Source organism: Sinocyclocheilus rhinocerous, unplaced genomic scaffold, assembly GCF_001515625.1.
Source record: "Sinocyclocheilus rhinocerous isolate Xijiao unplaced genomic scaffold, SAMN03320098_v1.1 scaffold666, whole genome shotgun sequence".
In the NCBI taxonomy this organism is placed as follows: Eukaryota; Metazoa; Chordata; class Actinopteri; order Cypriniformes; family Cyprinidae; genus Sinocyclocheilus; species Sinocyclocheilus rhinocerous.
Window position 1 is genome coordinate 1469697 of NW_015661984.1, and position 13985 is coordinate 1483681.

At 36.1% G+C, this 13985-nt stretch overlaps 1 protein-coding gene across 1 annotated transcript in view; it reads left to right on the plus strand.

Moving 5' to 3' along the window:
* Positions 1-13774, plus strand: part of oprl1 (opiate receptor-like 1) — a 42841-nt gene extending 29067 nt beyond the window's left edge. The window contains exons 3-4 of the mRNA XM_016536739.1: positions 4540-4892; positions 12829-13774. Coding sequence (XP_016392225.1) covers positions 4540-4892; positions 12829-13352 — 877 coding nt within the window. The 3' untranslated portion in view covers positions 13353-13774. The remainder of the gene's footprint in view (positions 1-4539; positions 4893-12828) is intronic.
* The last annotated feature ends 211 nt before the right edge of the window (positions 13775-13985 follow it).

A 13985-nucleotide genomic window follows, 5' to 3' on the forward strand; every position in this document is an offset into this window, starting at 1 on the left:
CCTAGCGCCATTTTGGAGAGTATCCACTGAACGTAAACAGCGTATGCTGTTCTGTGTCTACTGCACCATGCGAATATGCTGTTTACGTCATTTACGCTTTGATTTGAACGAAAACAACGTATCCGCATGACACAGCTGACACAGAACAGCATATGCTGTTTGCGTTCAGTGGATATTCTCCAAAATGGCACTGTAGGGTGACGCGGAGGAGACGAATTGTTGAATAAAGTCGTTATTTTTGTTTACTTTGCATACAAAAAGTATTCTCGTAGCTTCGTAAAATTACGGTTGAACCCCTGATGTCACACGGATTATTTTACCGATCTCCTTGCTACTTTTCTGGACGTTGATCGTGTTAATTACATTGCTGTCTATGGGAGGGTCAGAGAGCTCTCGAATGCATCAAAAATATCTTAATTTGTGTTCCGAAGATGAGGGTGAGTAATTAATGACGGAATTTAAATTTGGGGGTGAACTATCCCTTTAAGTACCAATTAAGTACAAATTAAGATTGGAAGGCATTCCAGAGAACTCATTGTTTGGTCTTATGCTTCATATATCTTTTATGTTTTAGCATCAGTTAACAGCCTAAGTCTGGCCCAAGCCCAAAAGTGTCTGTAGACATCCAGGCCAAGATTGTGTAAATGAGACATGATTATAGAGGGAAAGAGAGGAGCTGCTGTGCATGAATGTATTCCCACTGGTTTCCCCAAAAAGCTCATCGTAGCCTCATCAGATCTGAACGCTCTTCTCCCTCCCTGATGTCTCAACCTTGATTACTCCCTCCCCATCCCTCCACTTCATTGATCTCTCTCTTCTGCACTCCTCTCTGCTCAGGCTCAGGGTTTTGTTTCAGTACTGTCTGATCCCAGTCTGGTTTTCAAGGAGTTGAAATGCTGTCAGTGCAAGTTCAACCACAATTCTCACGAGTCTCTTCCTCTATCCATCCCAGACTAACAGAGACTGAATCTCAGCCTTCAGTCTTCACATTTCAAAGCAAACTCTCTCCGTCCAGTGAGATTTTATTTTACTCATACAACTTTAGATTTTCTCGCTACAATCATGCCTGCTGTGAAATGTTTAATCTCTCTAGTTTTAGTTAGACTTGCTAACCCTGCGGAAAACCAACCTAGATCAGCTCAGCTGGTGACAGACATATGGGACACAACATGATCCATGACTTTATTTGCCATTCGTTTTGAAAGCAGCAACATTTCAACTATGAAGTGAATCAGAGACTATCATTAGAATATTTTTAACACAAATGATCCATGTCATTTGATTTTGTCTTTATTTTATTACATACTGTATATAATATCACGTTATATCACTCACTACCCCAAAATCCAACTGTCATCACACCATAATAACCAGAGACCATAAAAACGTTTATTAAATGTATTTTTATATTCTATCAAATGTAAATTAACAATATATGTGTTTAAAACTTAAAAAGATAATATTTAATATACTTTTGATATATGTATTTAATATACACTGTAAATGCAAATTTTATAGAAAAGATTGACCAGCACATTCTTCAAAATGTCTCTGTTTGTGTTCTAAAGTTGGAAAAAAGTAAATAAGAATAAGTCATATGGAATGACATATGGTTGAGTAAATTCAAAACTGAAATATTAATATGCATCTTTTAATGAAACATTACTGCTGCAATTTGACAACCTTCAGGAAAAGGTTAATATTTCAGAATATATAACACTTTTATAAGGTTTCAAAACTGTGTCCCTCTTGTCAACACCATCAGATATTTATGAAATCAAGTCATGTCAAAGTCAGCCTTCATCCCAGAGGTATTTTTTCCATATTTCAGCTGCTGAGAGTTTAATAAAGTCACACAGGCTCTGGTGAGGTAGATTTGCTTAGGTTTAAAATGATTTGTCAAAATCTATGATATTTGACAAGGTAGTACAGACATATATTGAGTAATAAAAACACAAATTTCGAAAAAATAGAAGGAGAAGTGGGAGGCTGTACCAAAGCGTCGGTGAAAACATCTTAAATCAGATAATTTACTGGCATATACATTTTTCTGAAAGCAGTCAAGATATTGAAAATTGAGTTTGTCCAAACAGGTTTAACTTATCTTATTAAGATACTCAGTTTGTGAAATATGCTAATATGTTTTTTCAGTCATTGAGTTCATTGAACTGTAAGTGCAGTGTTGTCATCAAAATATTCAAGACATACACTGAGCCAGAGCCACAAGAGAATTGCCATTAACTTCTAACGATGAAGTCTATTCACTACTTATTAAATATGATATATCAGTGAAAACAGGGTGTTGTTTTCATTTGCCGGCTAACTTGTCACAATAAACCCAGAGGGGCTCATAAGCGGTGTGCTAATATCGCTGCTGTAGCTCTTACACACACATACAGATTCATAATTAGGATTATGAAGTCCAATGAAAGTATTATCATTTGTGTAATTTCACAGCAGTGTCTGTCAGTGTTTTTATTATACTGTCATACAGCTGGAAATATGAAAACACTGTCTGAGTGAGAATGCAATTCAAATCTTATGTTCCACTTCCTAAGAGGTTCAACAAATAATCTAACAGTACCATATTTGATGGTACTTACTGCTGGAGCCACAGGCCTTGTGTTTCGATTCTGTTTCATCTGATTATTTTTTTTTTTCCGTGGTGATGTTTGTGGTGTTGGATGATTAAAATGGCTCTATACCTGCGTGACTCAGGACTGGAGGAGGATGTTTTGCTGTCTTTCTTCTTCACTTCTTCACCATACTCACTCAGGCTGGCTCTTGCTGTTGCATAACAATCCGAAAAAGGACAGCAGAGGAGGCAAAAAGCATCGTGTCATCCTCTAATGTTGCTGTATTAGAGAAGAGAGAGAGAGTTTCTTTATTATTATTATTATTCTGCTTATTTATTTATTTGCATCACTGGTAGTTTCATTGGTTAATATTACTTGTTTACTGGCACTGTTGGGATTATACTTAAATTTGCATTGCATGCCATTAAAGCGCACTAAAACAGAAAATTGAAAATGAGATTGGCCTGTCTGCTGATTCCGAATAAACTGCTGACCAAAACCTAATAAGAACAAAACTAGTGAAACTATTTTGCAAATACATAAATGTATTCAAATTTTTTAGCCAATTTTTGTGTGTAAATTTATGCTAATTCAGTGTCCATTCATCCATTTTTTATACATGCTTACATGCAGCAAAACTGATTTAGAAAGGATTGGAATTGATGGAGCATGACGATGTGAGAAGCAGGACCTTATTATGCTAAATATATTCACATTCTTTCAAATTATATGAAGGAGAACTCTCATGAAAAACAAACAAACAAATCCAGGCTTATTATCCAAACAGATAGTAGAAGCATCAGACACAAATTCTCACCTGCTGAACCAGTCTGAATACCACTTTTTCCTATCATTACTGTTAAATGTCATTTTTATTACAGAGGTACAAAACATTAGATTAGACCAAGCTGATATTTTAAGGATCACTTCATATCGCAAAACATTGGCTCTGCAATTTCAGTTTAAAATAAGTGACTAATTTCATTTTTGAGAAAAAGTTCATTCTTAATCATTATAATTGAATAATCAAGTCAACTGACACTTCGCAAAGACCTGCCCCAGTTTCATTACTGTTGCTATGTCCAACAAGCCATGGCACTCTCACACCACACATCATGTTCTCACGCAGTGAGAAATACATCGTGGAGCAAAGAGGAAACTGAAAATGTGCCAACAAGCAAGACATGAAACAAAGTCTCCGCTTTCAAATTGTGTAATTTGTTATGAAAATTCAAACAATAAGTACCGTTTTGTGGATCTTTATTGTGTCGTGACAGATTGTGGCAGCACCTCATTTCAAGCGACATATGAACCGTTCATCTTTTCCTCTTTACTAGTTATAGCGCAAAATAAACGTGAATGAACATCAGAAGGTATCTTGTTTCAAGTGCGGAACAAAGTCCACCGATAATCTACTCTTCGGTCAGATTATTATAATTTTTTTCAGACAAAAGTGGATTCGGTGTTATGATTGATCAGATCACCTGTCAATCGAACTCCCTGCTAAGGAGTTTTCATTTCACCACGTTTTTTGTTAGATCCTGAGTGGAGGTGGAGCTGTGGTGAATGATAGGATTGTTGGTACAGAACAACCTTTTGTATCAACCTTTCTCAAACATCATAAAACAGCTGCCAACCAAATAATTCCTGCTTTTCATGCGTTGTCATGTCAGTGCTCTGTTCGTATTTGTAATTGTTTATGAATCTTGGTGCATTTCCGCAGTGGGGATCACAGGTTCTAGCTTTCAAATAAAACAAGAGATTGCCGACAAACCATTAAAAAGTGAAGCGGATTTGATGTGAAATGTCATTTTAATGCCATTGTTGTGGAGGGCGCAGGGGAGCGACAACTGATCTGTTTCCTCACAAATACAGATTTGTCAGGATAAATGTGTTTAGCTGTTCATCCTGATTTATATTTTCATTCTCTTTTTTGTTGTCTCCTTCTCTGTCACTTTCACAGATATACCAAGATGAAGACAGCTACCAACATCTATATATTTAACCTGGCACTGGCTGATGCGCTGGTTTTGGCTACGCTTCCCTTCCAAGGCACGGATGTGTTCCTTGGTTTCTGGCCCTTTGGCAATGCCCTGTGCAAGGCGGTCGTCTCCATCGACTACTATAACATGTTCACCAGTGTGTTCACCTTGACCGTGATGAGCATGGATCGATACGTGGCCGTGTGCCACCCAGTGAAAGCCCTGGACATGCGGACGCCCCACAAGGCCAAGGTGGTCAATATCTGCGTGTGGGTCTTGGCTTCAGCCATAGGGGTCCCGGCTATGGTACTTGGAGATGTGGAGAATGACAGTGGTGAGTGTGTGTCTACAGTTATGACCTTATTTAATTGGTTATTTTCTTTATTTTCTTTCTTGTAATTTTACTTAATATTCTCTGCAACAATTTTATTTGAGATTCATAACTGCACATTATTCCTGCACAAAAAGTAAGTGCTGTAATCATTTTCATTGAATATCCAATTTCAATTTTGGAAATACACCACCATCATGTTTGGAATAATTTAATTAATTAATTAATATTTCTTTTTTAATGTTTTTAAAAGAAGGCTCTTATGCTCACCAAAGCTGCATTTATTTGATCAAAGATACAATAAAAACAGTAAGCTGAATTTAGTTCAATTTGATGCTGAATAAATATATTAATTTCTTTCTTTCTTTCTTTCTTTCTTTCAAATTTCCATCAAATTTCCACAAAAACATTAGGCAACAAAAACTCTTGATAATGTATGCAAGCTTGTTTGCACCATATGCTTAAAAAAGTGTTGTTGCAGCTTTTTATCTCATAATTTATACTTTTTTCTCGCAATTCAGTTTAGATCAGTCAGAATTGTGAAATATAAACTCAGAATTGCAAAAAAATAATTCTGAATTCTGAGTTTATATCTCACATTTCTGACCTTTTTTTTTTTTTTTTGGAATTACAATGAAAAAAGTTTGAATTGTGAAATAAAAAAGCATATTAGAAGGATCATGTGACTGAAGACAGGAGTAATGATGCTGAAAATGCAGCTTTGCATCACAGGAATAAATTACATTTTAAAATATATTAAAATAGAAAACAGTTTGTTTAAATTGTAACAATATTTCACAATATTACTGTTTTCACTATATTTTTGATCAAATAAATGCAGCCCTAGTGAACAAAACAGACTTCTTCAAAAAATTGACATTTAACTAGTAGTGTATGTCAAATTATGAAAGTAAAACAGGTTGTAAAAGCTGTTTCCTGTCAACTTTAATGTAAAAGGTTCCCTCAACTGCAGAAAATGTGAGAATAATCACAGTAGCTTACAGGTTCCGTCAGTGAATATTAAACATTTATGCAGCATTCATTTGGGAGCAGCCGTTCAACTATCGCAGGATGCACGAGCACGCCGAATAACAAATTGCAACACCTGAGACCTACAGGGGAATCGTAATATGACTGTATATGTGTGTAGGGTTTGTTTGTCAATAATGCATGCACTATTAAGAGACTTTAAAAAGCACATCCAAAGCATTTCAGTGTTAATCATTTTGCTGTTATTGGATCCATTGAGGTTACAGTAATTGCTCTGCACACTGCTCTGAAAGCAGAACCACGGGCGACTCAGAAAGACCTTTCCTCCCTGTGGCTTTGAGCTCTTGATAATCATAACATTTCCTAATTGAATGAGGTTTCTTTTTAGTTGAAAAGAGCATGAAAGTACCTTGCTACATTAATAGTATTAGCAGGAAACAGGTTTAACACCATGCTGAGCTTTTTTTTTTTCGCTTTTTTATTAAGTATATACATGTGAGTGTGTATTCAGTATGTGGATGTGCAGTGCATTTGAGTCTGTGTTTGTGTGTGAAAAAGTGAATCTCATGGGGAAAATATTTCTGTCATATATTAAAAAAAAAACTACTATCATTTACAATAATAATAATTAAAAAAAATACAAAAGAATGTTTAATTGTCCAGAAAATAATGTCAAGGTAAAATTTCTTAAAAAGCTGTAGCCTTTTTTAAATTATTTATCATATACTTCACATATTTTGTGACCTGTTACCCATCGTTGTATTTATGTCCACTCATTTGTATTTATGTATATGTCCTGAATCTCTGCTGTGCCCTCTGCGACATCTCTTCAACACCCTCCTCTCTTTCATAATCCATTATTCATGAACCTAGATCCTGAAGAATAGTGGATAAGCCCATTTAGCTGTATTGTGTTGAAAAACCTTCTCTGATCTCCAGTTCCCTCTCTGTGAAATAATCACCACTAAACCAGCACATTAGAAACAGGACACAGTATTTAAATGCAGATGAGTTAGAGGCAAATTTTACATTAAAACAGTTGCTTTATATAAAGTATACATTAAAAAATGTCTGCCTAGGAAGGGATGCACCAATACCATTTTTTTCAGAACCGATTCAATCCGATAACAAAAATAGTATCGGGGCACATGTTTTTTTTTTTTTAATCAACAGAATTTCTATACCTCAGTGTGGTGACCTGTTCATCACTGTTTTGTGTGTTAAACACAATCTACTAAATATAGACAACTTTATTTTAAAGAAAAATAACAAATAAACAAAGATTAGTAGATAATTCAGCAGCAAAATTGTATTCTAGAAAAATCATGAGTGCACAATAATTTTATAAAATCTAAACATTTAGTGAAATAACATTATTTAGTGGGGAACAAATATAAGTGAACAAGTGTAGGACTAAATCTGGTAAAATGTTACATTGCTCTTTGTATTGTTTGTATATACTATAAATTAAAAGACGTTTATTTTAAATGTATAACAAAGTAATGGAGGCAGCAACATATGATAGACAGAACAGAACAAGAAAGGCTATTAATAATCTTTCATTGCGCACAATGATTATAATATGAAAGGCCCAATCCAGAGCAGCACAAAATGCTTATGCGCATCCCGTGCGCAGAATGATGCGCTTGAAGCAACATTGAGTCACAAAGTGAAAAGTTCAAAGCTCAAAGAGAAGAGATACTGATGCGTAGTATATTATATCTGTGCAATAGTTTATTGAGCCTTTTCTTTTAACAGTTTTAAACTTTAGTTACTGCGCTCTTGGAGAGAGTTTCATTGTTTTGACTGTAGTAACCAAACACTACACGCAGTTTGAATGCTGAATGGAGTTTACATGAACTTGAATTTAACAACTTCATCTGTACCACACATTAAACTATGGAACGGCTTCAGAACACTTGAAATATAGTGCATGAAAACTTTACGGTGCTTTAAAAATGTTTTTGTGCCTTTCATTGAGCTTAACAATAACACAGAATAGTATACGCAGAATAACAGATTTGGATCGGTCTCGTCTGACCGATACCTGATCCGTAAGAAAATACCAGTATCGGAGCCGATACCGATACTGAGTATCAGATCGGTGCATCCCTACTGGGAACCATTACAATTGTTAGCAGATGTTAAGCAGACAATCTACTTATACTTAAATGACTGGTAGTTGACATGTAGTAGCAAAGTTACTTATAGTGAGCAGAATGTCTAAAGTGGACTATCAATACAAAGTGTTACTGATATTATTACAATAAAAAAAGGTTTCTTTTTTTTAGCAAAGCTGAATTTTCAGCATCATTACCCCATTCTTCAGTGTCACATGATCCTTCAGAAATCATTCTAATATGTTGATTAGCTGCTCAAGACACATTTCTTATCATTACCTATGCTTGCTGTTGTTGTTGTTTGAATGACACTAAAAAAGTTCATTACTTTAAGTATTATGTTTTCTTCTAGACAGTGGCAGAGCGATGAAAAGTGTAAATAACTTAATGCACCATTGCTCCGATAGCTTACTGCACCTCTGTTCACCAAGCGTGAAGGAAAATCACATAATCACAGATTTTTAAGGGTGTTGACAGCTGAATTAATTGCAGATCCTTGGGGGGCTGAGATGAAAGACAGGTAGCAGAAGCCCCCCTAAACATCAACACCAGTGTGCTTTACTGTATATAGAGTTTGGTGAAAATAACTAAAACTCTTTGGACATGCAGTACTCAGATGATCAGTGTTCCTCCCAGCAGAATGTTCAGACAGCTTTCTTTTCGTAACACTCTCTCTCCTCTCCTCTCCTCTACTGCCAGGCTGCAACATATTTATTTATTCATCACTTCATGCAAGTTGCGTTCTGCTGCCTTTGACACTGCAGGGAAAGACAGACAGAAGCAGAGGGAGGGAGGATGACAGAGATTCAGAGGTACAGGGACGTGGATGAATGTCTGTAAACAAATGTCCAGCAGTGTAGATGTTAAAGCCATGTTTAGGTTCTTAGCAAAGCTGTTCCATCTCAAAATAGCTTTCAAACAAACAAGCGGACTTGCAACAATGATTCGTAAATCACTGTGAAAGCTCTCGATTCTGCAGGAGTTGCTTGGTCACAACATGATGAATTGGAATTACATATTCCATACTGGTGAGACCGTATAAATACAGAAACATTGCAGACAGTTGCATGGTTTGCATGTAATTCAGTAATTTGCACATATAACTAATGCCAACCAGTTGCAAAAATATTTTCCCAGTCTGTTTCCACCAGTCTCATGGAGATTTGTGCTTGTCAAAATCCTGCTGTTTTACGGATGTGATTTGAGTGACTGGTTTTGGATGAAAATAATACAAAGCAATTTTGAAATGCCTGCAATATGATTGACTCTTGTAAAAAAAAAAGAAAAGAAAAAAAAAAAGTTATGTATGGAAGAATCTGTTCTCTGCAGCGATTGCAGATTGCCACTTGTGTGCAGATGTGATAGAGAGAAACTTTAGACCAGCATGATGAAAATCCACTCATAACTTACATAAGACTGTCACTTTGCTAGCAAGATTGACAGAGATATACTGTCTAAGATTACATTGTGGGGTGCAGATAAATATTCAAACAAGGTCATCATAACAAATGGGTTAATAATATAATGCTGTACAGTTTTTGTACCAGCGATTTAAAGATTGATTGATTGATTGATTGATTGATTGAGATTTCAAACCAAATGTTTTAGGGATGTAACTAGAGATGCACCGATTGCAATTTTCTTGGCCGATTCCGATTTCCAATTTTTTTTGTTAGATTCAGGTAAGAAATACTACAGAAATCCAGTGTTATTTTACATTTGATGACTTTAATTTCTGTAGTCTTCATTGTAAAAATTAAATACAGATTAATGCTTACCATTAAAGTTATAAAACGTATTCAGTCAAGAGCAGTGATTTTCTTTGTCTTTTGTTCTTTGATTAACATGACAGACAGCAGCAGGAATATTGGACTGCGGTCCCTTTAAGAGTTTATCCCCGATCCGGGCCGATCATGAGGAAAATCGGCCGATTCCGATCCCTGGCAGATCGATGGGTGCATCTCTAGATGTAACAGATTTGATTTGATCCATGATCCTTATGGACCGCCCCACAGAATGGCAAGCATGTGCCTTGCAGATTAGCAAAGTTTAACCATCATAGATTGATGATGCTAGTTTATCATTTGCACTAGTATTTAAGTCTTGCCATTTAAAATATTCAAGCAATTCGGTACTTGCGTTTCATAAAATCTGAATCAGTATTAATTTAAACACAATCAGTTATGTCTTAAGTAACAGTATACGGGATCAGTGCAGGTCTTAAAGTGACATCGGCCTAACAAACCTTCTGCTGTCTGTGTAATTAATGTTAATAAAATAACAAATCAAAACCACTCACTGCTCTTGACAGGATAACTTTTGTAACTTTAACAATAAAGAATCTGTATTTAATTTATACAGTGAAAACTATGCAATGTTATTTAACATTTCATTATTTAATTTTTGTACCTGAATACTACCGTTTGACCTACCTAAAAAAAACTTTTTGCTGATCCGAAAAATTATTCAATGCACGATTCAAAAACCATAATGTGATATGAACTGTGAGTTTTGTGATCCATCATACCCCTAAAACATGGCCGTAGCCTGCTTTGAGTTCACTGGAGGTCTGGACTTCGGTAAATTTTTCATGTTCAAAAATAAAATCTGTTTTCTGAATGACTAATTTGCCATTGAAATCTCCTCATATGAGTGTCTGCATGTATAGGTAATTAAATTTAGACAGTTTGCTAGAATTTTCCGTGTCTGTGGTGTGAAAATGATGGATAAATATACATGTCACTGCGAGATGCTGGTGGAGTGAGCGATGCTTGAGAGAGTTGTGAGAGAGGGCGCAGACGCAGCCAGATCCAGCTATTATAAGCTTCTTTGGCCTTGTCTTTTCCTCTTAATTTGACACTTTAGAAAGTTAATAAATTGGGAAGTTGCAGTTTAGGATTAAAAATACCTTTATCATATCTTATTTACAAAAGATTTAAACAAATTTTGGTTAATTTTATTTATTTTTCAGTTTTTATTTGTTTTCATATCAATATCTGGCAACACTGCATCTTTGGCACAAAACCGACAGTAATCAAAAAGCCCACGGACAGGTTATTGCTGACTAGGTCCACATTCAATCAGGCAAAACAAAAAAAATATCTGTAAGAAATTGCATCAGTGCTACCAAAAACAGTATAATTTAACACTAATACAGAAATCTGTAGAACAGGTAGGTTACAGAATTAAATTAAATATGCAAACACTGGCCATGAAGAAGTCTATGCTATTTCATTCAGAATAGCAGTTACATTTCCACAAAGCCATGCTAAAAACATTAATAAGAGCACTAGACAAAGTTATCATCATAGCAATGTTTATTAATGAAAACTATAACAGTAATAAGTATTGTTGCATAAATCATAAACAAATGATACAATTATCCACCCTAACCTATAGTAAAATATAAAACAATTATAAAACTATAAATATGGTATAATTTAACAGTAATTATCCCTCCAAAACATCTTTCACAAACATCTACATCTTTTTAGTGTATGAGTTGTATTTGTAGGTGTTACAATAGCACAATTCTTAACCCCACCCCAGACCTCACTGATTTTCAAACCCTAGTTACAGCCATGCCCTAAAATGTTATGTAAGTGTACACTGTTATCTAAATTTGTAACGTTTTGTATCTTTTAGAAAACATAAGGCCTGTAAAAACATTGCTGATCTATTTGAAGGTTGCCTTCAGAATTTGTATCATTTTGTGTTTAGTGCACAATATTGGCTGCACGAAGAATTCTTACATTGAAGTTTTTACCGTCCAGGTCAGAAGAGAAATAAATACAAATAAATACAATAATAAAGTAGGATTAAAGCTTCAAGGCCTTAATTCTTATTTAAGAAAATGTAACAAAGCCTTTTTAAAAAGGTTTAAAGGTCTCAGTTTTCTGTATGGCTGTTCATGGAACCTTTTACTTGAAGAGTTTTATTTTCTGTGTTGCTCGATTATTGTGGTATGATCTAATTTACATTTACTCCCCCTAAACAGCACTTAAAAACAAATCAAACTAAGGTTGGTCACTTTACATGTTGGCCAGGAGTTTTCTTCCTGTCTAAGTAGGCAGTTCAAGGCCTAAATATGTTAGACCAGATTCCACAGTTCAGAAGTCTGGGTAACAGAACCCTAATGCTTTTCAGCCAAGATGGGTAAAAGACCACCTCTTGGCATTAACAATTGACAGCTGTTTCATGGGAGTGCTGATGTAGCTCACAGTAAGTCTGAATTCACACATCTCAGGAATGGAGAGGCTTTTAATGCTCTCAGATGTAGGCTGTCAAAAATGTCAAGAGGAGTGGCAAGGAGAAAATGATTAACTGTGAAAAACAACATTTTCTGAAAAGGGCATGTTGAATCTGTAAAGAACTCAATATTAATGAGGGGCACTATTAACTTATCAATTTTAGATGAAATACACTGTAATATTTTAGAGATTTTCTGATGTTTCTTTTTTCTTCTTTTTTTCAAATTCAATTTTAAATTCAAAACCAAATTTGAATCCATTGACTTGGAATTTGAATCTATCTATCTATCTATCTATCTATCTATCTATCTATATATCTGCTGTCTGTCTGTTCAAAACATAGTCTTTTCATCTTTTGCATCCAAGGCTTTGTCAAGCCAGCATTCAAAGTTTTCTTGTCAAACATTACTTTTTTCTACTGTTAAATTACAGTTTTATTACTTTCAATAAGTTTCTGTGTAATTCTATTTGTTTACATTCAAACTAAAATTTCAATTCTGCATCCTCTTTGCTACCTCAAATCAAATTCAATTTAAATTCAGGAATTGAATTGTGATTCATATTTTTTACTCCACACAGGCATCGAGTGCATCTTGGTTCTCCCGGATCCTCGCAGTTATTGGGACCCAGTATTTGGGACGTGCGTTTTCCTGCTCTCCTTCCTGGTTCCTGTAGCTATCATCAGCGTGTGCTACAGCCTCATGGTAAAGCGCCTCCGTAGTGTCCGAATCCTATCGGGGTCCAAGGAGAAGGATCGCAACCTTCGGCGCATCACGCGCATGGTTCTAGTGGTTGTCGCGGCCTTCATTGTGTGTTGGACGCCCATCCAGATCATGGCACTGGCACAGTCGCTGGGCTTCAACTTGGGCAGCGTCCAGACGGTGGTGTTCATGCACTTATGCATCGCCCTGGGCTACGTCAACAGCAGCCTGAACCCCGTCCTCTACGCATTCCTCGACGAAAACTTCAAGCGCTGCTTCCGTGAGTTCTGCCACCCTTCACCATTTGGGCTTGACGCGCAGCAGTCGGGCCGCATGCGCAACATCGCGCGCGAGGTGGCCTACAACTGCAAGACTGCGGACGGGAACAGTAACCCCGCATGACTAGGCGTGGAGCTGCCCCTGGTCAGCCCTGAGCCTCGACCCAATCCAGGGTCAGAAAACTCAAACTCTGAGTTGACTCAGATTACAACACTCTAGCACCACAGTCACCTCCGCCAGGTGGGCGGGGGAAAGGGTTGGGCTAGGTGTGAAGGCGGAGTCAAGTTAAATGACACGCCCTTTTAGGGACAAAGGGGCTCACTTTACAGTGTCTTAAATGGTTTTGGATGTTATTGTCCACGGGTTTGTTCTTATTCAAAAAATTATTACACTTTGTTGTTCAGTGTTGCAGCCTTGTACATGCTTTTTTTGTCTCTCTTTGCAAAAATCAATGTTTCTCTTGAAATTTGAGACTGTAGAATTTCATGGCCTTAAACATACATCTGAACCTATGGATTAAGTGTATCAGTCCTTTTTGTGGTATTGCCAAGTGTTGGAATGTACTATATACACTATAGAGTATATATAGTGTATAAACAGTATATAGTAAATGGACTGTACTATGTATTATATAACTATATACAGTTATGACACTGAATCTTAAACTACAGAGACTTGTAAAGCCTGATTGTTATTGAAAAAAAAGTTGATATTTTTCTTGGTTTGACTGTACAATAAGCAAAAATATTTTATATA